General features: G+C 44.7%; 1 protein-coding gene across 1 annotated transcript in view; it reads left to right on the top strand.

Annotated features, from left to right (window-relative positions):
• Positions 1–27,107, top strand: part of LOC135365911 (venom metalloproteinase antarease-like TserMP_B) — a 62,637-nt gene that overhangs the window by 4,432 nt on the left and 31,098 nt on the right. The window contains exons 2-7 of the mRNA XM_064598579.1: positions 1,457–1,632; positions 2,203–2,292; positions 10,587–10,716; positions 13,052–13,105; positions 14,193–14,314; positions 16,012–16,086. Of these exons, the coding sequence (XP_064454649.1) occupies positions 1,600–1,632; positions 2,203–2,292; positions 10,587–10,716; positions 13,052–13,105; positions 14,193–14,314; positions 16,012–16,086 (504 nt within the window). The 5' untranslated portion in view covers positions 1,457–1,599. The remainder of the gene's footprint in view (positions 1–1,456; positions 1,633–2,202; positions 2,293–10,586; positions 10,717–13,051; positions 13,106–14,192; positions 14,315–16,011; positions 16,087–27,107) is intronic.

Here is a 27,107-nt window from a genome sequence, read left to right as displayed (position 1 = left end):
GAGCAGAACGCGGATCGAACCACGGCCCGCGAAAGAAAACATCTTCACAACTAAACCAACGCTACCTGTACCTGCTCCCTGCAGGAATGAAGGTACAGGCGCTTCGCAAGCCACACCGAGCTTGTCAGTACTTCTTTTGTCATGGGAACAAAATTGCAACGTCCCACAACAGCGCACGAAGTTGCAAAGCGTACAAGACAAATTCAACTTTCATGTCCTACATGCGCATTTTCTAGAGAACCCACTGTTTTAGCCAAGTACAACAAAAATAGCAGACCAGTGCATTCTGCCATGAAGCCAACACGGCGCAAATAAGTCCTCTAGGAACAAAACTGCGACGCTCTTGCGCTTCCATTCCACTAGTACACCATCGATGGGCCTCTCACAGCAACACCCATGTGGGGGCTTTTCTTTCTAAAGCTCAGCGTCAACAGATATTCTAACAACACCAGGTGGAATGCATTGCTTCAATGGAGGGCAGCGAGTACGCCGGTCAAGCCAACTTTAAGAAACCGTGTCCCGGATTTCTGGGAATGACTGCGGAATTGCTTCAGACCAATTCAGACGCTACCAATCTTTCCGAGCCATGCTCTCCGGATCCCTCAACCTCTTCCTTGACGACATGGTAACTTTGCTGCAGCATGCGGTCGTTTTGCCTGGGCGGAAAGTAACTGCACTCTTAAAAATGAGCTGCACCGCATAGCGCGCTCCTAGCCAACCATCATCCCGAATGAAATCGGTCTCTCCCCCTATGTGTTGAACACGGGATGCGTACGCCTTTTTTGTACCGCTTATGCGGTATATAATTGGTACAAAAAAGGCGTAGTAACAAACGCATAGTGAAATTTGCTAATACATTTCGGAAATACAGTCGATCCGCTTTGCCTTACTGGTACATTTTGCACTCTCCCCCTATCACACCAATTGGAAGAAACTCGGGACACACTAGGAACCTTTCCGAACCACATTGATCGTGCATTTGAACCACAGCTCGACCTACGCTCGCTCACAATAGTCGAGTAGTTCGGTCCGTGTTCGAGTCCCGCTCACGAATTCTATGCCCGAAAACCAGCACCTTCCGGGGCAGTGCAAGGCTTCGGTGAACATTGTGACGCTAACGGTACTAATCGATAGTCCCCAATCATGTCGACGGGACAATGATGGGTTCGTCCGTTCCCTTATGTTCTTCCAAGGGTGTATGCCTTGACGCATAAGTGAAGGATCGCATGAAAGCGATTGCAGTTTTCATTGATAGGTATTACCTTACGTTGTGTCCTGTCTTCTCACATTATGTTTAGCATTACTGTGTTTTGCTTTGGTTATGTTGCCCCCCACCCCCACCCCCACCCATTATGTAATGCCCTCGGGTCTTTAAGGGTTCAATAAATGATGTGAAATTGTATAGTGAAGCAGACTTTCGAAATTGGTGAATGCGTTGAATTTGTCGAATTTTCAGCGTCTTCGAATGAAGCAATCGTGTACCCTCAGTTCCTGGAAGGAAGGTCAGACAGCGGTGCAAGAATATTGAAACTCAACGATGAACTCACTTTGCACCTTGAACAAAGGTCTGCGTTCGATAACCACCTACTTATAAGGACGATGGGGGAAGATAATACAGTCATCGAAAGGCTTGTATGTATTTTGGATTTTAATAACTTCCGCCTTGACAAATGGTATCCGTTTCATGTGGGTTTTCTACGCAGAGAGCCAGTTCAAGTGCAGTATTGACTTGATGACTTTAAGAAGTGTGTGTATTTTAACAAACGTAACATTTTTGGGAGCATCAAAACAACGCACCACAAAATAAAAATAGGATACCAAAGAAGAATATATTAATGAATAAGAAGAACATGACTATGGCCCAACAATAAAGCAATACAAGAATATACTCACGATTTTTCCTCGTAGCACATCTATATCGAATATCAGAAAATTGAACCGCCCTTTTCCAATCACTCATTGAGCGGTGATCACTGTTTCATGTAACATGCACTAAACCTCGAGAGGCCGCTTTCGATGTTGCGTATAAATATTTTCTATTGTTTTTGCGTACTCAAGACGTGCAACTATAGAGCAAGGAGAGGATCGACGATTCAGTTCTGCATGAGTCCCGCTTTTTCCTATCAATAAGAACACTTCGTAGATGGCACCCTACAAGCTGTAGTGAAGGGGGAACGTTGACGTAATGTATATCTACCCTAGGTGGATACGGCAGAGATCAACAACAAACTTTTCCAAGATCAACATCGCATGGCTTCGGCAGTAATCTCTGAAGAAGACGGACTCCATGTGGTATGTTTCTATTTCATATACCGTTTTCTGACGTATTTTCGCATAGAATTTGCGTACATATCTCTGCTTGCAAGAGTTGATGCACCGTACGCTCTCCGGATGCTGCGTTAATTCATGGGACGCGACTCAAAGCAGGTTTTAGCTCTATGTGGCATTAGCACGTTTGCGACAGGTTGAGTCTCAACTCCTCACACAACTGTCACATTCCTCACTTGGAAAACCTTAACTGCCTATATTGGAGTGGAAGTTGGAGTTGGACGAAGTAAAAATAACACGGAGACTGCCTACATTCTTCTTCTGTCTCCTGCCTTTTTCTTCACTGTCTAGACTAGTAATCTTTCGGAGCCGCACCGACGTTGTACTATGCTAGTTCCACTTCCGCTCTCTCGCAATGATCAAATTGCCTGGTCCGTGTTCAATTAATTCCAGCCACCAACTCCATATGGTGGAAGCCGCACCTTCCTAGACAATGCAAGGCTTCGGTAAACAACAACAACTTTATAGCGAGATGATGAATGGGGAGTTTCATCGCGAATGGCGATACTCTATACCCTCTATACTAATATATATATTGTTGGTGGCGATGCTGGAAATGAAATAACTAGCTCCTTCACACTAAGGATGGAAGTCCTATGATATCGAGAAAGGTGAAGGGAGTTCAAGGGCAGAGCGTTTGTGGGCTGGATGTGGCCAGGGTCAAGTAATTTTGTGACAGAGAGTGAGCGAGAGTCGAGCTCGTTAAAGGTCAGCTACGCCGATTTCCCGATGTGTTGAAACGGTTGTGATATTCAGAACGAGCACATCCAACTGCCCCCGAAACGCACCTTCGTTTCTCAATTTTGTCTTCCTATTACGAAAATTAATTCATCAAAGAAACCAAAACAAGCCATGGGCGCAGCCATTTTTGTGACGTAGATGGGATAAACCTGCTCCATCTACGTAGATAGAGAATCGTGCGTCTGATTGGATGAAAGCTGAGGCTTTCTCTGACTTCCCTAGCGTCTTCTCCCGTTTGCGAGGAAATCCAGTTATGGCCGCCGGCTACGATGAGCGTTTCGTCCGAGGTAATCCCGAGAACTATTGAACGATTGAAACAACAACCGCGAACTCACCTCAACATCATTTTCGGCGTGAAATTGTGATTATGTGCTCGAGAACTTCGCAGTTCAACCGTTCAGCTGCCATTCACGTCAACCCGTTTGCTGCTTTTACAACAAGTGCTGGAATGGGAGCGATTGAGCAACAACGCGAGACTTGGTGATTGTTTGAGAACATACCTGCAGAGGACTGGTCTTCAAAGAAAGAAGGCTGTATTTCTGCCCATGCACATCGTGCGATTGCCAGGCTTGTTACACGAGATACATATATTGTGCAGCATCATAGCGCGACTGCAATGAACGACGTAGGAATGTATCGTGACCACTCGAACTGCATTCGTTGAATCATTCGTCGGTTATATGAAAGTGCTCATTAGAGCTGCCCCGCACAAAAAGTGTTGGATGTAGTTTTGTAGTGTGTTGTTTATCTCGTAGAGCGCATCGCGGCATGTAGGTCGAGAGCCCTTATACGTATTTTTTGCATGTTTACTTGAGTGTGCGCATTGTTCTATACCACACAGGCCATATTTCATTCATAATAGTTTCGCAAATAAACACGTACGGGTTGATCTCATATTGCTTTTGAGTTAGGCATAGTGTCTTCAGATCAGGGTATGTGTATCCTGTTTGCTGGGCCCAACAGATGTTATTAAGGGTAGTGCAACATTTCCCACTTCTTGAACCATGCTAACATTGCCAGAATAAGGAACATTACACTGTGCTGTGTATTCTACACTCAGTTGTCTCGCGACGTAAACCCCCAATTATTATATTGGGTACTCCACATGTTCAACCAGTCAGCACTTCCCATATCCTATTTTTTTTAAAACATGTGCTTAAAATTGCACAACTGCCACTCAAGTAACTTTGCCACCAAATTAGTCAGTGACAAAAGGTATATGTACTTTATCACAAATTTAATAACCTTGGTAGAAATGGTTGATGGTGTCCTCTGCCTTGTACGGTGCACTTCATAGCAAAATACACAATAGTCCAAATGTTTTCCTTGTCCACAAATGCCCTGGCAAAGCTGAAAGACTCTTATCAAAATGGGGAAGCGGGCTTGCTTGTCCAGAGAAACAAATATGAAACTGCAGTGCTCAACGTAAATAACTGCATGCTCAACAACTAAGGCTGGTGATGCCGAAGACCTAATATTTCTAGGTTAAAGGGAACAAAGGAGAAAAGACCACTGCAGCGTATTAATGTTGTTTCAAAAGTCTAACACCACAAAATTTGTGAGAGTCAGTTAGTGTATTTAGTGATGTTGGTCACCTCCTGCACCAATTTTTAATAAGATTCAAATGTGTTGCTACCAACCAGGACCTAAGCCTGACCTATGATCTAATAATAATAATAGTATCTATCTATTACCTATATGGACCTTCACCACTAGGTTGGTCTAGGTTTCACACGTGGCTTCTAGTGAAATTCGAAGCTGCTCTGTAGAGCTGACAGGAGACTTGCAGAGTAGATAATTTTTTATTTATATTTTCCAAAGAACATGTAAAAAACAATGTGCTGTACGAACTGTATTCAAAGAAATACAAATATACTTTGTTTTAGCTATGTGCATATTAGCAGATTACAGATGACCGATGACACACAATGGGCGTCAAGGGTGAGAACATAAGAATGCTACCACTGCAGGCACTGTCCTGAAATTCTAAGTCACCATTTGTCAGAAAGCAATGACCACGCACAGCCTAAGGATCATATTGAGCCCCTTCCATTATTTTTATTAACAGCATGTTGGCTGCCATCCAGTCCATGAAAGTGACCCTTATCGTTGAAAGAACGGTTCAACAGCAAGCGAGCTGGTGATGGTGTCCATGATGGCGAGACCTGAAGAGGAGATACAAGAAGGGACATAAACACGCTATGTTGAGACATTGTGTATGTCCCTTCCTATCCCTCGTCTCAGGGTTTTTCGCTATGGACCTTCATGATGTTTCCTTCGGCAAACTTTACATATTTTTATGTAGAATTGTGAAGGTACAGCCAGGCGCTGTTAGCAAATCACACAGTACTTTTCTTGAATCAAGAATCCATGGAAGGTACACAGTCATCTTCAGCATTGCACACATCTATGGGACATGTTAATCACTTTGGAATGTCACAGACATGTCATGGGGGCTGGCACATGAGTAGTGGTGCTGAACAGACAACTATTTGTCATAGTTTTGGCATAAAAAGTAGTTTTGTCACCTGCATGTTGAGACAGATGTATCTGTACATACTTTGCCAGGACACAAATATATGAAGCAACAAATGTACCCTCTACCTTATTATGGTTCTAAGTCAACACTGCCAAGAATGTGGGAACACACTCTTGTACCACCTACACTCTTCAAAATGACCTTCACACACGACACATTGTAGGTCAACGAGACTCCAGAATGATGTCCTCTCCCTCCCCATTAGCTGAAAACATTTTTCTACAACCTTGCATAAGGGGAAGTTAGTACAAGAAATGCACACATTCCTTTTTTGAGCAAATCAGTATTCAGAGCGTTACCATACTGTGGTAGGCCTGCAGTGCATTACGTGGTACAGCACACACTGTAAAAAATTTCACCGTAGAACATGTCCCCCATTCTAATGACAGTCTTCTCCAGTTTTTCAAACTGCCATTTCCCATAGTGCTTTATGGTATGACACAGTATTTCTAAACCTTTATTGTAGTTTACTGGTTGTAGCAGAAAAAAGACACCACTGTTTCCGATCACAGGACGCAAGCCATAAGTGCTATACGGAAACAGTACATGCTGCTCTCTAGCAGTTGTTCGTGTTTGAACATGGTATGGTGCATGCAGGGTAAATTCCATGGTTAAAATATCCAAACGTGAACAACTGTTAGATTACATGATGTAGAATGCTCTATAGTACAGTAAAACCTCCAAAGTCGGACAACTCCCCATGATTTCATTGCACGGGCAGGCTCCCATTGAAACTACATGGGGACGAAATTCTCTATGTCGAACACCTCCCTATCTTGGAAGTAGGATAGGGTTTTCCCTGCAAAGTCGGAGAAAACCCTGGTCAAATTACCTCAATATCGGCCCATCTTTGCACCAAAAAATCCCAAAATGAGCCAGTGGCCTTGACTTTTGCCCCTTTTTTCCCCTATACTGGTCTCAGCATTTTGTTGCTTTAGTTTTTAGAGTAAAAAAAAAAAAACAAGTGCTGTCAGCCTACATTGTAATTCTTTATGTGAGCACTTGTCTTCAGTTTGTCTAGAGCCTTTGAACAAACACTGCACCAAAGCTATGAGAAGTGGGCTGACGCTTCAGAGACAAGTCCTTGCTGCTCGAAAAGCTCTAGAGGTAATGCCATTGAGTAGAATCTGAACGGAATTCAATATACTAAAATCAGTAATAATTATCAGTGAAGAGTGGGTAGAGGTACCACTACCAGGAACCACCACCAGGTACCACTAAGGACCTTAAATTGAAGAAGGGGGACATTTCTCACAGCTGTGATCTCTTCCATTTTTTGTTGCCGTCATATTCTGTAACTCTGACACCTCTATAAGTAGGAGACGCTTCGGCTGCACCGCGGGTGTCCAACATAGGAAGGTTTCACTGTATTTGTGTTCCGTGTCATGTGACCACAAACAATATATGCTTTTGCTCATGCTGCACAGCACAGGCAAATTGATTTGCATGTGAGGATAATAACATGAAACCCGAGGCGCGGAGGAAAAGGCATGACTTTACGGTCTCTGTGTCAGTTGTTTCATGTTGTAATTGCGTGCCAGCTGGCCTGTACCTGAGAATAGGTTTGATGCATTGTACACGCACCATAGACATGCAGTATGTGGTGTGTTGTGATAGTAATGCCAATTGAAGAATAATGCTCCAGGTGGACTGTTTCGGTACAATCTTGAACTATGCATACCAAGGGGTAGGGCATCTGCGTGACAGGTTTACCTGGAAGTAAGAACGTAAATGTTAGCTGAAGTCATTGAATAATTAACATTATCAATATACTGCTGCAGATGATACAAACAATAGCACACAAGATGCTCCAATATGCTCTGCAGGAATGTCTCTGTACTCACAATATTAGTACAGCAGCTACAGAAAGGCATAAAACAAGTTTTTGTATACATGAGACCACTTGAATTCAACAAAAGCTTCTGCTGCACTGCCAGAACACCACGGCAGACAGATTTACCTTACTTCACCTGAGAAAAAGTATGTACTGTTGCACACATGATGCTGTTTGAATGTCTTGAAAAACATAATTTATGACCGAAAGACATCAACTGGAAGATTTTGATTTACCTTAGTCAAAACTGAGAAAAAGTATGTGCTGTTGCACGCATGAAACTGCTTGAACTGCCCTTGAGCGCTCTGGAAGAACACCTTATTTGTGACCAAAATACAACAGCTGAGCCAGCACTGAATTTATACCTTACTCAAAATACACAAGATGTGCTGCCGTGCATATGATACGATGATACTGCTTAAATGTACTCTGAAAGCGCTGGCACCTCAGGCATGGTTGCTATAAGCTAGCGAGCAACAGCAAGGGTATACGAACACAAGAAGTCGAGCACAAGTGATGGAATGCACTTGATTAATCGGAAAATGAAATGTTTCAGTACCAGGTGTCACTGTTCCGTCAACAAAAACAGATGAACTTTGAAGGGGCGTCTGGTTGGCACTGGTGACAGCCTTCAGCTTGAACCCGAGACGGTGATAGTTGAGACGAGGAGTGCAAGCTTTTCGGTGGTGCCAGAATGCCTGCGAAATCATTTAACAAATAAGGCAATTCCAAATCTGTACCCGCTGGGGCGTAATCTCTAAAGGATGAAGCAGTAACTAACAGATAGCGTATTTTTCTCTTCTACGTGATGCAATTTGCACCGCATGACTGACTTGTCTAACATTACGCGTCTTACCTTTATCTGCTGCCCAGTCCTGCCCCTGCAATCTCCTGCTGCAGATAAGGTTGGCACAGCATCCCGGACGAAACATCTTCGGCTTCTTGTGAAAGAAGTTGCGCATTGCTTCCGTAACATTCGTATGAGCCAGATGAACTGATCAAATCGCTGCTTTCGAAGGTGGCACACAGTCGAAGTTGTAACCGATTGTTGCAGTCAATAGATTTCTCTTTCGCCTTTCGGAAAATTGTGGTTTGAAACACTGGAACTGCATGCTGAAGTGTTCTTGCAGACGGGAGCAAAATGCTCACGCATTCTCGGCACGCAGCACAGAACACGAACCACACCTGTACTGGCCTAGCAAATGCTTTGCAGTCGAAGGAGGCAAAACTCACGTTCCTCGTGGGTTTAGTGAAGTCCAGAAATATACTGGCTCCCTAATAGCGAACTGTTTATCACTTCCCCAATGTGAATCTGCGCAGCAGACGGCTCGGCAGAAGAAACTGGCCGGCTTGGCGGAAGAAACCAAGCCAAAAGTCATGACAAGCCGGAGCGCGGGCAGACCACGAATGTGTCGTCGACACAGGGTTTGCGGGCCACAAGACGGGATGTCAGTGAAACTAAAAATTCACTTTTTCGGAAAACCGCGAGGAGTTTGGGATAACTATTTTGCATACATAATCAGTGTTCCCTTATGAACACATCGTGTGAGTACCATTCCATTCTGTGACACTCGAAAATCGGCGTAGCTGAGCTTTAAATGATCCCTAGAGTACGGCTCTTGAAGGTTGGGAGCGTGCGCAATGGGGAAGAATGTGCTTTAGATCTTCTAGAGTACCTCAGTGACTGCAGTGGGGAGAGGCAACTTGTCTCAAGCGGTAGCGTCACAGCGCCGTAAAAGCTACATCGAGGCGCATTCGACGAACGCGATACCTTGACGACAGGTATGTCGGGGCGCGAGGGAAGTGAGCAGGGGGTCAACTCTGCTCTGCATGGCTGCGTGGGGGAGAATGTCAGCGGTCCATTGGCGGGAAGCCAAAGGAGTCACGAGGCGTCGAAGTACGGAAGGACGATCTCCTTTGAGCAGCGCAATACGCGTCCGTCACCGAGACGAGAGAGCTGCTTCTGCGACGCTGCCGGCCAGTGCATTCCGTTCGACACTGAAATGGGCTGAAACCCATTGGAGAACCAGCTGTGCCCTGCTTCGTGGCTTCGGTGAACATTGTGACGCTCATAGAGGAAATCAATACTTAATAAATAATAAATCAATAAATATATATTATATATTAATAAATATTATATTATAAATAAAAAATAAATAAATCACAGGCCGCTGCCACCTGTCCGAGTCCCCGTTGCATGGCCGCATGGCCGCCGACGTTTAAAATGCAGTTCCGACCGTATTTAGAAAAGATGATGCCATTTCGACGTTTTGAAAAAGGACACAAAACTGTTCACGAAACTAAATGTAGATGCTCACATAACCCACATCTTCTATTGCTTTATATGTCAATGCATGGCCAGGGAGCTCCAGTTCGGAGCCCACGAGCGTCGTCGTGTGGCCTTATTCTAGAGTGATGCCACACAAGGATGGGCGTGAATACTCGTTGACCCTTCTCCACTCGCAGCTCGCATCCATATTTGTAGCAGTTGAGCACCTTATCATCAAGATGAAAGTTATTGCTTGTTTGCACTATATTTCCTTTGTTTTAACGAACTAAGCCGTTAGTAGAAATGTGTAACTTCGTTCGCCGCAGCCTCGTTTTAATGCCTGTAAAGTTTACATTCACACAGTGGCGAAACGGATGACATATCAACGTAATGGCAGGCGGCAGATTTTCCGCTAAGCGGGTAGAGCCGACACTTGCACCAAAGCAAATACGCTTGTATCTTCCAACGTGTCGTTGATAGACGGCCCTGCACTGTCAGAAAAGGACTTCGCCACATAAATGTGCTGGAGTCAGCTATCCCTCAGAATGAACCTCGCCATTCCATTGCCTTGTGTAAGCGAGAGGGTGTACACATTTTTACGGCTATCACAGGAGAAACGCGAAGCATATGAAACATGCTACGCCCCAGGCGTTCAGCCTATCACTAGAGACAGGCACCATTCCGCCGGCGTCTACGAGGGTGGGGGGGTGGGGGGGGGGGGTAGGAGATTGCTATCTGTTTTGGCAATAACTTTGTTCATTTGCGGGGCGTTGTCAATTTGGGGACGGAATCTTTGTAATCCATATCGAGTTCGCCCAATTTCTCTCGTCAGTATTTAGCCCTGAATCAGGCATGTCATAGTTGTGATTTTGTAGAATGGCATCATCGGCGATGAGCTACGCATCCGCCCTCTGTTGACGATGGAACGCACTGCAGAAGGCCACGTTCCTCATGTACTCCACCGTGCGAAACCCTTGAGGTCTGAATCTGCCACGCACGACTACGGTAAGCGTAACGCTAAGCATGTACAAAAGAAAGAAAAAAGAATACTGAAGTTCATTACAAAACCTTGCACCTGTTTTCGCCTACACAGCGTGTTATTTGCAGGTGTCTCAATGGTTGGTTAAGCGTTCCAAGCAGCCTTGCAGCACCTTGTTTTCAGCAGCACCTTGTTTTCTTTGCTCGAACGAATGTGTCGCAAGCCGGCAGTGTTGACGTGTTGTGTCTGTGTGTAGTTCATAGTGTGTAGGGAAAATGATAATTCACTGCGCAGTGTACAGCAAAGAAGATTGGCATGAAATTGATTTTGTGCGTACGCTTGTCTTCACATACTTGCTCAATGCCGGCGCTTTTGAAGCACATACAGATATCAAAATGATCGAAATGTGCTCTTCTCGTTGCGCTTTCACTTTTTTGAAGCCATTAACTGGCTTCTCTCACGTACTGACTCGTTCGCAGCGCATGCGCAGCTTGCTTCCTCGATCATCTTTTGACCAACTTTACAGGACAAGGACTCTGTGTGAGTTTAAAAAACAGGAATCGGGCCTCGATTACACTATTTCCGGCCAGGCTTCTATTCACGTAAGCTGGCCCACTGTGGCTCGCGAATCCTTCCAGGTGGTTTGCAATCATGTATTACCAAAACGGCACTGAAATGACGCATATGTGTTCGTCGTTACTGCCTCTACTACCAGCATTGCTATTTATTATTGATGGTACTGCTCTTTCTCGCGCTAAGTAATACAATGGTCCAATTTCCCGCCAGGGTTCTCCTTTAATTATCAAATGTTAAGGAGCAGCAGCGGGCTGATCAGCTTTCAACTCTCGCTTTTCACACGCCGTGCGCGCTTTGTGCGCGCCCTTCATTGTGTCAAGTCCGGTCCTGCGGTGTCAAGCGCACAGCCCCGGTTGACTTCCCTCTCTCCACGCTGTGACTGATTTTCGCTCCGGTCACTGGCGGTGCTGCAGGTTGTGTGACGTCATGTGTGTGTGTGACGCTAGCTATGACATCCATTGCACTACGTGACGTAAACATAATAATTTGTGCTGTATTTCGAGGGACAACTATGACCATGAGCGTCATCACAGTGCTGTGGTCTGTGGATTAATTCCGCCCTCCAGAAGGTCCTTCAAGATGCGCCGAAATTTTTGCACACGGCGCACCACATTTAACATCCCTCGGAGAAGACTGTGTGCCTGAGCTTGAAATGGGAAGCCCCGGAAAAAAGCCCGGATATTTTTGGGGAAAACGATTTTTTCGTTTATTTCCTCGTCTACGGAAAAATTGCCCAAAATGTTCAGGCGACAAGATTCAAAATTATAAAATTTCGTGCCCTTGATGCGTTCCAACCCGCCCGCTCTAATCCGCGAATAACCACCAATTTATTGCCGCGTCTGTCCGTTCCAAGCGATCCCCGTCGCCTTCACATAATGTCGGCGTTCTGGTTGGAGTGGACGGGTTGTTCTAATTACCTATCGCTGGGTAGACAGCTGTCTTATGGGATGCTGTACCCTGCATTTATGCCTAGAGGATGAACACTGCTAAAGCTTCTAGCTCATTGCATGTGGTTTCGCTGACAACGCTACGACTCAGTTTTAAATCGAAAAGAGACGCTGTATTTGTTCTTTCTATGTCGTTCCAGCCTCTGAACATCATTTCTCTCTTGTTTAACAGTTGCCGCTTGCGTCAATCCCTTCGTATGAATGTATGTATGAGTGAGCAAAAATGTAAGAGTGAAAGGAGGATGAGTGAGAGAGAGTGGCTGGTTTGTCCCTTCAGATGACGCACCCTTGGAAGTCGCTGAGGAGGTGTGTTGGCTTAGCTCAATTGGCATATGTGCGTTCGAGTCCTACAGCTGGCTAACCTTTTCAGTGACTTTCTTCTTTCATCGCTGTAACCACGTTTGTTTCTATTTTGACAATTTTTTTCGGAAACAACCCGACAAAAAAGGCGGCTTTTTTCGAGCGATTCAAAATTTCGAGAAATTTTGCATCTCTAGTCTGAGCAGCTTGTAACCTTCCACCAAGTTGCCTCCTCGACCGAGTTTGAACCCGCAATTGCGCCGTCCTACCGCCGTCACGTCATTTCGTTTCTGCTGCGTCGTGCTGAAACCGTCAACACAGCAAGACCTCTCTGCTACAGCTATCGCTGTGATAGGAGCGTACGTCCCGCTTTTTCCTCAAAGCAAGAGCAATGACGGATCATTCGGCGCAATTGTTTGCTTCGAGCGCGTTATGCAATGAAGTTACGTCTTTCGACTGTAGAACAAATTCCGTGTTGTTCCGTGTGAAGAAATTACTGCGATAATGGTGCAACCTAGTCTACTTTCTCTTCCAACAGTTTTCATGCCTCGCTCAGACGACTCCACTCAGCAGCATGATCGCATCCTCATTGGTAAGCATAATGCTACGAAGTCCTCTGCGGTAACGCAGCACTGAAGAATGTACGACGCACTGCTAAATAACATTTTGCATCTCTCGTCTTCAAGTAACGTACAGTCTAATAAACGTCTAACACTAACATTACACGGCGGCGGCGGCGGCGCCAGAATGTATCTTTGAAGGGGTGGTCCCCTCCTGTCCCTGTCATTCCGAAACTATGGTGGCATTTTATTTTTCGTTGATCGCTCATCACAGTGTAACGAAAATATGTCTGAAAACACACACACAAAAAAAACGTCATATACCGTAACAGACCAATCATAGCACGTCTTTGATAAAGGTGAACCGTCTGAGAGGCGGTCATCCGGGAGGCTCGGAACAGAGGAGTTCGGAAGCCATCGTCTGCGGCTCAGTCAGCCACCCGCTCCGTTCCCTCTGAATGCCGTAGGGAAATACGTCACCCATAAGTCTTTGGCACACGTCTCTCCCATAGTTTGCAGCACCCACTTACTTAATACTTAAGCTTTTCCTTTTTTTTTTTTTGAGCAGAGAAAGTTGTCCAAACAGGCAGTCGAAGAATGTCAAACGTTGTGGTACTCATTTTATACACACTTTTCCGCAGGCGACTGTAACTTTAAGAGGATCTGGTGTGCGATGTGTAGGCGGTACCAACTCCTGTCAGTATGGGGAACTTGGTACACACTATGGAAAACAAAGGCGCAAAGGACCATACATTGAAGGAGTTCTTGCAATCCGCTGTCCAGTAAAAATAGAAGCGAGTGTCATGTATGTGATACCATTATACTGCGGGTGCACTCTTATGCGCGTCTCGTTGTCGCGTCTAGTGACGTTCAATGTGACATTCAATTCCGGGGCATTCGTGTCACCAGTTGTCGCTCCCAGGCAATAGGAGTAAGAGAGAGGCAAGCAATCTCGTCGTCGGTCACAACCAAACTGCCCACGATCTTTTAGTGATCGCGCCAAGTGCGCTACCGGCGCTCATGGTGACAGTGGCCAAACGCCCACTACAACATCTTACCTCTCGCGACTTGCCACCTAACAGGTAAATAATGACCTACTACTACGTTTTCTTCGTGCAGAAGGACGCAGCATCTCCAAAATCGAGCCGGAAGTACATGTAGTCATGGACTCTTTGTACTACAAGATGTTCAATTCCAATGATAACGCCATTTTTGCGTACTATGGAGCCGTTCTTAATTCCGTAAGTACACTTGTATTCTATTACATTTGCAACATCTAGTGTTGTCGATCAATTTGAAGGCACTGTATTTCATTAGTACTTTTTGCGATGTCCCCCTTGTGGTTCAATCTCCTTACTTTAACTGCTGAAATACTCGCCCAGGGTTGACGTACTCTACCTGTGTACTTTACTAATTTGTGGCAGGGACGACATCAGATCCGTTAAACAACACAGTCGTTCACACAACAGTATTTTAGTCAGTGAGTGAAGGGATTTGTAGCGTATTATCCGTTGCTATACTAATTAAGTCTATGCGTCCTCACTTGTCAATTCGTTGTCCGAGCGCTCACTATCATATCGTTTTATTTTCTGACTGTTGAAAACGAAAGTCGTTCGCCTTTTATACAGGGGAGGGTAACGGTAATGGTAAGGTAAACAGAAACGGTATATTGCCAAAATTGGAGGTGGTAACGGAAACGCATGCCATTGTCTTCCATTACCAGAAACGGAAACGAAAATTATCGTCGGGTTTTGAATTCGGGTAATGGCTATTGCTGATGTGCGATAATATTTCTTTGACTTTTCATTTTATTCTGGTACTGTGACGGCTTCATTCCCTGTACTGCTCAAATACTACACTGCAGCATGGAAGCAAAGCACAATATGGGATATCGAGGGTGCATCACTAGCGTCCTACTCGTGGCATTACCTATACCTACATGACACCTACCTACCTGCCTACCTATAACCTATGAGTATGACCTACCTTCCTACTGACTTACACAACATAGACTGCACGCACTCTACCCCATCATAGCACGAGGATGAGAGCATAAGACTTTTTTCTTTTTGTTTTTTACTTTCTTCATTTCGCCGTGGCTATGGAAGTATTGTTTACTATACTGAGAGCGTTCGCCTACGAATGCGACATTGGATGAAGGTTAGACCGTCTTGGGTTGCTGGACTCTGGAGTGACTGAATACAGAAGACTGACTCAAGACATGTTCCTACCCTTCTTCAAAAATGCTGCGCATCACAAAGGCGTAAAATTACTTGTGTAGTGTGTGCGCGTGACACCGAAGCAGCATTTGTCGAAAACAGGGTGCTGACATAGCCGGACTGGCTGTCCTCCCGCAGCTCTTTAACAGTCGTTCTATTACCGGAAACAATCATGGAAACACCGATGGCTCAGTCGGTAGCGTGTTCGCCTTCTGATCCCGATATCGCTCGTTCGAACCCAGCCGAGGACGCCAGCAACTGAGTGGCAGCGTACAAGTTGCTTAGACACGCCGTCTTCCGCGAGGGACATTAAATACGGGGTGTCGTGTGTTGAGCTTTCATCGCACGTTAAAGAACCCTCAGGTGGGCAAAAGCAATCCACAGACCGACCGCTGTGGCGTCGCTCACGATCTCAGTTGTCTCGCGACGTAAACCCCGAATTATTATTAATAATGGAAACGAATTGAAACGCTGGTATCAGAAACGGATGAAGGAAACGAAAGTATAGTAGTAACAATAATGGAAACGGTAACGAAAATACGTCCGTTATACTTCCCTACTTTTATATGAAACTTTACATCGCAAAGTGTTATAGATTTGGCGTTCGGCTCTTGTCCCCACGAAATTAGGGGACATGAACATAGCGCTCATACGACCTTTACACAAAAAGCCCTGGCTTAGCTCATGTATTTTCATGATTACACGCTTTTTTTTTTCAGATAAACCTCCGATATGAAACCATCCGAGACCTGAAAGTGACTATAAAGATCACTGGCTTCACTTTCAATAACAACGTAAGTACTCCCGAGCGATCCGAACGGATACCCCCCACAACTTTCTCACACATAAATCTCACGTCATCGGCATTAAGGACCCACATACCATTGTTGTCCATTACTTCGAACGTCCATCATCTTGGAATTGACAGAATCGACGTAGACGAGCGTGTAAACGTTCCGAGTAGATATTTTATATCGCCGCAATTATACTGCATTCATAAAGAAGCCTAGCTGTTCAGGCCACGAAAAACGAATTTCCCTGAATGGTCTCATGAATGTCGCAAACTATTTTTTTGATAACGAGCAACTAGGAATGCGTGAGGGGCGAAAATCTTGGAAGTGATGCACGATCAGTGATTTGTCCACGCCCAGACAACTACCCTGACATCCCCCTACACAGGGTGTCTCCTAAAACGTGTTGAATTATAATACGAGCTCTACGCCACCTGGAATCATGCGGTCAACGGCATTTGTTCTTATTACGTTTTTGACCCCACCTGATGTGAATGTTATGTATCCTTTTAATTATGTCATCAAGTTTAATTATGTAAATATTTTAGAACTCAACTCGCAGATTTGCCAAGTAAAGGTCACTTTTTTTTACTCAACCAACGCGAAGAAACTACCGAATTCACTCGAGTTCATGATAATTGAGAGTTATATTCACGAGCTATCGCATGGGAAAAACAGCCGAACACCATGCTTTTCGGAGCACCGGACCATAACGCACGATGAGTTCTGGAGCGCAATCGCTCTGAGTCCGACGAAAGGATGTTCTAATCTCAGCCCACAGTGTGATAGTAGAAAAAGCAACAGTTCCTGAAATTTGGAGATGGAAAGCATTATCCCCGCGAAAGTGGAACGCGATAAGCCATGTCTGTGCTATGTCTTTCTGCGACTCCGGGGTGGGCTGGGTTTTCAACCCCCTTTCGTCGGACTGAAAACGATGGTAGTACTGACTGGACACAGACTGCCGCCAGCGCACAACTAGCCTTAAACACGATTAATTAATTAATTACAGCTAATTGGCAACCCCACATTAATCAGCATCATCTAATGAGTCATCACACTAATTGGGGAACGTCTAACTCGTGTTCAGGCCAGCTGTGCGTTGGCGGCAACCTGTGTCCATACAAAAGAAAAAAAATGGATAGAGATAGAGTGGAGAGAAGGAGTTTAGTTGAAGATCAACGACGCCATCTTGAAGAAAGCGGCCCGGAAAGGCCGCTGACCATCGCCGGGGGATGGAGCACAGAGGCAGGTTGCAAAGCATCGCAGCTATGACCACAAGTTCCGGACATCCTGTGACGTCAGCTGTGACGTCATCATGACATGTCTGGGCAGGTTAGGACAGCTCTGGACATGCGAGGAGAAAAAACACTCGTAATACGAAGGCTGTGAAAGCTAGAATAAATATGTTAAGCATCAATAGCTAACAACGAAAATAATTAGTTACACAACAAATGAGCCCACCACAACAGGAGTGCAGAACGATGCGACTGCTCCAGCCGACAGCCAGGCAGAGAACTGAATCGTAATGCTTTTTGCTCCTGTATAAGGCCCCGCAGCTGCACACCCTAGCGGGTACTTGCTCAACTAATTTCATGGGAAAATTATTAAGAATCACGCCAGCGGTACTTCCGTTCTCATGGCAGAAGAAGATAGAAAATGGCGGGGATGCCCAGACAACGGCAACCAGCACCTGACGTGCACGGGCATGAAAATTGCAAACAAAGTGGGGACAAAGTTGGAGAAATAATTAGTTACACAACAAATCAACCCACCCCAACAGGAGCGCAGACTGATGTGACTGCTCCATCTGAGAGGCAGGCAGAAACTGAGCGGGCGCAGGGACTGCGGAGCAACCGAGCGGACGTCTGCTCTCCGCGACAGCCAGCGAGCAACTGACTGGGGCGACGCGCCGCGACAGCTACGCATGCGCGCGCGCTCTTAGCGCCCTCTGCGGCGACCACTTGCGACAGGCTAAGAGAAAAGAGCATTCCTGCGCCCCCTTCTTGTGTTGCTCATTGGTCGTGACGTCATCCCATTGTCCCAAGCCTACACTGTTTATTATTATTATTTTTTTACCCACGGTCGACACAACTGGACAAGCTCAATCTGCAATGAAGCCATGGCATGATGTCATCATGCACCTGCAGGGCTCAAGGATGCGTACGCTCTAGACAGGGGACCTATTATTTATTGAATCACTCTCCCAAGATTACTTCCTTAATTCTTCTATAACGATTGCATAGGAAACTATTGCGAATTCCAAAGTCTTACTAAATGAGACTTGCAAAAGAACAAAATATCCTAACACGTAACTCCATCAATGGCTAATAAGAGGACTAGGCGCTCAACAAATCAACACAGAGTACGGGTAACAAGGAGCACAGAACGATGCGTCTACTCCATCCGACAGCCAGACACGGAACTGAATCTTAATGCTTTTTCTCCTCTATAAAGTTATGCATCTGTCCCTCTTGCGGTTGATTTCTGAACTAATTTAATTGCAAAATTACTAAGAATAGCACTATTCCCATCCAGGGCAGCACTATCGACATCGTCAAGACAAGAATGTTCCTTGTCAAAAAAATTTTAAAAAAATACAAAGCGTCAACAAAGGAAAGCATGCATGCCGGGGCATGTCAGGACACGTCAGGACAAATCGTACGACTGCTGAGCAACAGAGGAAAACAAACACTTGAACAGAGTGAAAAAGAAACTCACCATCATTTTTAACGTTCACCACATTCCCTCATTGTAAATCCGTTCGTCACAAAATCCACCTCAATCGTCACACACCATTCACCAGTGACAAACCACACATCCGCACCCCATCAGAGGCAGACGGAACCCCACTGAAGCTACGCTCTTCCACTGACGGCCAACGCAATTGCTAGGAGCAGAATTAACGTGCCCAGACCCACCAGTGTCCAAGAGAGAAGTGAACCCTTGCGCCCCCTGCAGGCCGTTCTCATTGGTCGTGACGTCATCCTATTGTCGCAGGGCTACACTGTTTTTTTTCCACTAATGCTCCTCTAGACAAGGTCAACCTGAAACAATAGTGTCGTGGTATTACGTCATAATGCAGGTGGGTGGCTCAAGGATGCCTACGGTCTTGACAGGGGGCCTGTTATATATTGAATCACTATCCCAAGATTATTTCCTTTATTCTACTATAATGATTGCATAGGGAACTATTCCAGAAAAACACAATACATGAGAGGTGATTGTAGGAATTAAGCATTTCATTCCCAAAGTCTTACTAAATTAGACTTGCAAAAGAACAATATATCCTAACACCTTCAATGCCTACATACAACGAGCTAATCGAGACATGTCCATCCCTTCCAAGAGCCAGCCAGCAAACTCAATAATGTCGCTTTGTTCCTCGACTGGATGAAGCCATGCACCGTCCCCCATACGGTTACTCTCTGAACTAAATGAATCGCAAAATTATTAAGAATAGCACTACTCCCATTCAAGGCAGCACTATCGTCAAGAATGTTGCCTTGTCAAAAAGAAAAAAAAACTACATGTTGAAGGAAAACATGACAATACAGGTCAGGACATGTCAGCGCATGCTTGTCAGACAACAAGGGGGGAAAAAGCAAAGAGAAACACTTGAACAAAGCACAAAACCAACATCAAACTATTTCTAAGCACACGCACTCCTCATATTCAAAAACAGTGCTCATCATAAATCCGTCCAGGACAATACACACCATTTTTCTATTGCTACACTTTTTTCCAGTAACGGTCAATGCTTTGCAACAGACTGCGTGACATCATCACATCCTGTCTGAAGAAGACAGCGGCAGAGACAAAGACTCCTATTATTTATTGAATCGCAAAATTATTTCCTTTGTCCGATTCTTAATGACGTTCAGTTTTACAATAAAATTCAACAAAAAAAAGCACCATGCATATTAGCGATTTTCACCCCAAAGGCTCATCATGGTCATTAAAATCACAACACCAGTAAACTACCACTGCTCTTTTAAAATAATAAGTGAGACCACTCAACATCATCACCAGGCTTGTGTAATACATGACCCTTTCTATGCTCGTATACTCATTGTCTGAGGCTACACCTGCGAGCAAAAAGGCGTGAAAGCCGGGGGCAAAGTTCCATTCGCGCACGACAAAGCACAAGACAGAATGCCTATACGGGAACATGATGGCATTCCCACCATATTAATGATTTTCTATCTTGCATTGCAGTTTAGAAAAACTACTACTACAAGACTATAATTTTAGGAGCATATTAAAATTCTACTTTCTATGGAAACTATAATTGCCCTATTACTTGAATCGCTATTAATGAAGCGCTCCAATTTTTCCTCTCTTCCCATTTCAGCCTTGTCATGCAGTGAAGCCGACTCACGTCCAAAATCATTAATTTACACTGAGGGTGTCGTGCTTCAGGAATTCCTATCCTGCGCTGAGGTACCAGCATTTCTGCACGGATACCTATAACAGCTTACTTCTTCACCATACCAGCTCCTAACAACATCTAACAAACAAGCAGAGAAACTCTTAAGCAGAGAAACTTCTCAGCTGTACCATGATACTTTCTTCTGCGTAAAATCGGTGAAAAAGGAAAAGGGCAACACAGAATTGCGCGCACTTGTGCTTGACTTCAAAAACTGAAGCATATGCTGATAAACTAAGAAAAAGACACTCATGTCTGGTATCAGATAATGCTACATACACAACCGCATTGTTCCTTCGCAAAGAAAGCAGGGCACACAAATTCCTTTATGCGAGAAGGGAAAAGGCTTAAGACGGAGCGCTCAGGAATAATAGCAGAGTCACCGGACATCGCTACGCGGCTAACACAAGATAACAACAACAAGATAATAGCGGCGGATAAAATTGCAAGACTGCTAAACAAGCCCCAACATGCCATGATGACGTCGCAAACCAGGAAAAAAAGCACGCGCGCGCACAGCAGCTCAGGAATGCACAAGGAGAGGTGCTTTATTGGAATTTCTCCTCCACATTCAGATACCAACATTTCTGCACAAATACCTATAACAGCTTACTCCACCAACATATCGAGGAAAGCGAATACTGGCACTCAACATATAACAAAAAACAAACAAATTAAATGCTTATGAACTCTCCTTTGCCAAGCGGCATTCTTCTGCCCTACCTGGATGCTGACTGTTTCCCCTCATCTACATTCTGAGTAAAAGCAGTGAAAGGAGAAAAGAACCGCGAAATATTACACACATTTGTGCTGCAATAGCTGTAACTGCAAGAAACCGTAGCGCACGCTAATCAACTGAGAAAAAGACACCCATTTCTGCCACCAGATAATTATTGCATAATGCCACATACACAGCCGCATTGCCCTTGCGTAAAGAAAGCACAGGAGAGGGATACACAAATTTCTTTAAGTGAGCAGGGAAAAGGCTTAAGTCGAACCGCTCAGGAATAATCGGAGAATCACCGCTTATCGCAGCGAAACTCGACGGCTAGCACAACATGACACCAACAAGATACTAGCAACGGGTACAACTGCAACAAGTCCAGACATGCCATGATGTCGTCACAAATCAGGAAAAAAGCACACGCACGCACGCACAGAGCACAACGCATTAAACACGCGGAGCGCTCAGGAATAATCGTAGCGTTACTGGACACCACTACGAAGCGCAACGGCTAACACAAGACGACAACAATAAGATATTAGCGCAGGGTAAAAATTGTAGCAAGAAAGACGCTACTGAACAAGTCTAGACATGCGACATCGAAAGCGAAAACACTGGTGATCGGGGAAAAGGCCTAAGCCTGTGGCGGATCATCATAGAGCATACACAAGTTAATTTTTCTATTTCGCGTAAACTAAACGCGGTCTGCTTGGAAAACGACGCACAAATTTTCTCAGGGAGCAGATAAATATAGGAATTTCTACTCCGTGCTCAGATACCAGCATTTCTGCTCAAAAACCTGCAAGATTAAGCACTGCTTACTTCGTGAACATCTCGAACACCCAACAAAATTAATCAAACAAACAACCCCACTTCCACTGATAGAACACTATTCAGCTTTTACCAGGAGGCTTTCTTCTGCGTAGAAATTGAGAAAATAAGAAACGAGCAGCGAAAAATTACACGCACTTTTGCTCGCATAGCGGTAAGACAAAAAAATAATAATAATAACGAGGCACACGCTAATAAACCTTGACAAAGACACCCATAACGTAAAAACCCAAGACTAGGGGACAAAAAATGACAAACACAGACAGGGTCTCAAACACAGCTGAATGTTTACTTAACAGCACAGACATATAAGGGGTTCAAGTAGGTGAGGAGGAAGGGTGAGGAGAACGTAAGAATATCCCCAAAACCAACGGGACGGGAAGGTCAGGGAAGGCCTGCTGACACAGTTCCCAGCAGAGATAATGGACAGCGTTTCCTTCATAAGCCTTTTGTTGAGGTCACTTTCACTGGACATTACAAAGGTTTCATGCCATCTGGGCGCACAACCTCTACAGACTTGTAGGTGTTTTAACAGAAATGATCGCTGCGTAGAAGCATGGCACCGTTTTCTCCCTGGATGTATAGCGAACGTGCATTGCTTTCTGGTTTCTTTTTTGGTTCGCGCCGGCCGAGTGGCGATATCCTATTACATCCGGAACGAAGGCCTATCGTTTTGCGTTCGCATACACGTGTGTGTGCCGCCGTTCGACAATGGTAGGATAGTTATTGACCTGAGGAATAATATGGATTTATGTGGTTGTGAAAATAGACTTTATGTTTGTGACTGACAAAATGTGAGTATGTGTCTGTGTGTGTGTGCGCGCGCGCTCCCTTTTCTGAACCAGGAACATCACTTGACAAGTAAGTTCTTTGTGTGTGCCTTTTAGTGTGACACGAGTGATACATTTATGCACTATTGCGTGAAATAGTGGTTTAAAAAATAAGGGTAGTCGCGTTTGCATTGCTGTCTGTAGGATAGGCCGACAGCGTTCTTAATGGAATTGCCTCGCGAACCTGGTGAAGTCTTTGTTTTGGGCAGGCTATTTTATGAGAGCCGGTCCTGTTGCGATACATTTGATATGCTTTCCTGAAGCGGTGTGGTTTGTTTTTGTAGTGTGGTTCACGTCTTTAGCTCCAATTCTATCAGTAGAAATGAATAGGAGTGTTTGTTTGTTTGCTAGTGTGAGTCTGTCACGTTCATAGTGCTGTTCAAACTCTGTTTTCTTTGGAAAAAATCAGACTTTATGGTATTAAGTTGTCCGAGAAGAAGGGACTTTCCCTGCTTGCTTGCTTAAGATAAATTGTGCATTCTTTTTCAGTGCTTTCTACACGCAGGGGCAATACATTGAGTATTTAGCATTATGCAATAATTATCTGATAGCAGAAATGGGTGTCTTTGTCACAGTTTATTAGCGTGTGCCTCGTTATTTTATTTTTTTCTCTTATCGCTATGCGAGCAAAAGTGCGTGTAATTTTTCGCTGCTCCTTTCTTATTTTCTCTACTTTTACGCAGAAGAAAGCCTCCTGGTAAAAGCTGAATAATGCTCTACCAGTGGAAGTGGGGTTGTTTGATTGATTTTGTTGGGTGTTCGACATGTTCACGAAGTAAGCAGTGCTTAATCTTGCAGGTTTTTGAGCAGAAATGCTGGTATCTGATCACGGAGTAGAAATTCATATATTTCTCTGCTCCCTGAGAAAATTTGTGCGTCGTTTCCCAAGCAGACCGCGTTTAGTTTACGCGAAATAGAAAAAATGAACTCGTGTATGCTATATGATGATCCGCCACAGGCTTATGCATTATTCCTGAGCGCTCCCTGTGTTTAATGCGTTGTGCTCTGTGCGTGCGTGCGTGTGCTTTTTTCCTGATTTGTGACGACATCATGGCATGTCTGGACTTGTTGCAGTTTTACCCGTTGCTAGTATCTTGTTGGTGTTATGTTGTGCTAGCCGTCGAGTTCCGTTGCGATAAGCGGTGATTCTCCGGTTATTCCTGAGCGATTCGACTTAAGCCTTTTCCCTGCTCACTTAAGGAAATTTGTGTATCCCTGTCCTGTGCTTTCTTTACGCAAGGGCAATGCGGCTGTGTATGTGGCATTACGCAAGAATTATCTGGTGGCAGAAATGGGTGTCTTTTTCTCAGTTGATTAGCTTGCGCTACGGTTTCTTGCAGTTACAGCTATTGGAGCACAAATGCGTGTAATTTTTCGCGGTTATTTTCTCCTTTCACTGCTTTTACTCAGAATGTAGATGAGGGGAAACAGTCATCATCCAGGTAGGGCAGAAGAATGCCGCTTGGCAAAGGAGAGTTCATAAGCATTGTATTTGTTTGTTTGTTGTTATATGTTGAGTGCCAGTATTCGCTTTCCTCGACATGTCGGTGGAGTAAGCTGTTATAGGTATTTGTGCAGAAATGCTGGTATCTGAGTGTGGAAGAGAAATTCCAATAAAGCACCTCTCCCTGTGCATTCCTGAGCTACTGTGTGCGCGCGCGTGCTTTTTTTCCTGGTTTGCGACGTCATCATGGCATGTTGGGGCTTGTTTAGCAGTCTTGCAATTTTACTCCCCCCCCCCCCGCTATTATCTTGTTGTTGTTATCTTGTGTTAGCCGCGTAGCGATGTCCGGTGACTCTGCTATTATTCCTGAGCGCCCCGTCTTAAGACTTTTCGCTTCTCGCATAAAGGAATTTGTGTGCCCTTGTCCTGTGCATTCTTTAGGAAGGGACAATGCGGTTATGTATGTAGCATTATCTGATACCAGACATGAGTGTCTTTTTCTTAGTTTATCAGCATATGCTTCAGTTTTTGAAGTCAAGCACAAGTGCGCGCAATTCTGTGTTGCCCTTTTCCTTTTTCACCGATTTTACGCAGAAGAAAGTCTCACGGTACAGCTGACAAGAGGGTTTCTCTGCTTGTTTGTTAGATGTTGTTAGGAGCTCGGTATGTTGAAGAAGTAAGCCGTTATAGGTATCCGTGCAGAAATGCTGGTATGTCGGCGCAGGATAGGAATTCCTGAAGCACGACGCCCTCAGTGGAAATTAATGATTTTGGATGTGAGTCTGCTTCACTGCATGACAAGGCTGAAATGGGAAGAGAGGAAAAATTGGAGCGCTTCATTAATAGCGATCCAAGTAATAGGGCAATTATAGTTTCCATAGAAAGTAGAATTTTAATAGACTCCTAAAATTATAGTCTTGTAGTAGTAGTTTTTCGAAACTGCAATGCAAGATAGAAAATCATTACTATGGTGCAAATGCCATCATGTCCCCGTAAAGGCGTTTTGTCTTGTGCGAATTTCGGGGTTCAGTTTGCAAATATTTACATAAGTAAACTTACGATACATGACATTCACATCAGGAGGTGGTAAAAACCGAACAAGAACAAATGTCGTTGAGAGCATGATTCTACGTACCGTATTTTTTATTATTAATACTATTATTATTACTCAGTGACATGTTTTCTGGGACGCCCTGTATGTATAGCGACACACTCTCCCTTGATTTCATGTGCAATTCCCATGGGGGGCTCTTTCGCTTTGGAGCTGAAGGCCGACTCATGCTATCAAGTTATACTGCTTCCGATGAGGGATGGCGGCACCGTCGGAAATTGTTTCATTTCTTTTGCTCTCCTCCTCCACTCTGAAGGGACGGTCGCATTCGTTCCAGTCGATTTCGAAACTACAACGTCACGCAATTTTTCGCGGACCACTCACCGCGTTATCGGAAATCCCAGGCGAAATTATCGTATAATTCCACACAATAGATGACAAGAGCAGACACCGGATGTTGAGAATATGCAAGAATTGCTTCGCTGGCAAAACGAGAAAACGTCATTCTGTAACCGGGGGCCAATGATGGAACGCCTTTGAGAAAACGAATGCCGCTGGCGTGCTCGCGTCTCATCGAGCCACGGGGCGTCTGGATGGCGCCGTTCCTCCTCGGCGCGTCGCCCCTCACTGCTGCGCTTACGGAGTGACGTCATGTCGCTGGAGGTTCTGCAACCGCGGATGCATCACTGATATTTAAAATTCGCATAGCAAATATCTAAGCGCTTTTCGCACGAACAACAACAAAAAAAAAAAAGCCACGCAGATTGCTGGCCGATGCCGAATACAGCGGCATTTGTTTCAAAGATGTGTTCCCGGATGCGACCGTCCGTCTAAGAAAGTGATGTAATCGGCAGAAGCGTGGAGAACATGCTAGCAAACCACGAAACAATTTTTTTTATCTTGTTCCTTTTTTTTAAATTTTTGTTTGTATTTTTCATTTTTGTTTTTTAATAGTCTCATCTTGCTTCCGCTTTTTTCTTTTCTTTTTATTTATTTTCGTGTTTTTTTTAAATGGAGTAGCATGCCGACTTTGGTCTGGCAGACCTTTCCTTTGAATAAATATATATTCCCTCCCCCTAGTATTTTTACGCACGGGGATCTCGAAAACGGCAACAAGTTTTTCGAATTTGTTGATTGCAATCAATTCCTAGACTGTTAGTATAGGGAATGACATAATTTTGGCCCACAAATCGCGACCGTGCGTGCCGAGAGAAGCGATTTTGTTGCAACTCCCATGGACTCACTAGTATTGAAAATTTGACGGACTTTAATTCGCCAGAAGTCAATGGATCGCTGTACGCCTTCAACAAATATGTCATTCCCTAGGTAAGCTCGAGCGGAACACGCCTGTGCCTGCTTCGTGTAGAAGTTTACCGAGGTTTACGGGAACCCTGTGAACAAAAATTCGCCATAGACTTTCTTAAGAAGCGATTCCCTGGTGGTGTGTGGCGGCGCAATCGCCAGTGTCAAAAGCGTCTGGCGCGGTTAACAAATGTTCGTTGCAAACAACACACGTTGCGTAGCAAATGTTGACTTTGCCAAAAACTGCGACCTTCCAAATTGGCGTCCGGAGCCCGCCGAAAGCCTCATTCACCGACGGCTGTTTTCTTGTTTGTTTATTTACATTGCTCTTGACTGAAACAGTTGATGGAGGAGCTGTTACATTACAAGTTTAAAAGTAACATTTTTTTTTTCATAGGTGCATAATTTTATGGAAG

The sequence above is a fragment of the Ornithodoros turicata genome, chromosome 8 (genome assembly GCF_037126465.1).
Source record: "Ornithodoros turicata isolate Travis chromosome 8, ASM3712646v1, whole genome shotgun sequence".
NCBI lineage: Eukaryota > Metazoa > Arthropoda > Arachnida > Ixodida > Argasidae > Ornithodoros > Ornithodoros turicata.
Note: the sequence above shows the minus strand (reverse complement) of the source record. Positions and strands in the feature narration are given on the sequence as shown.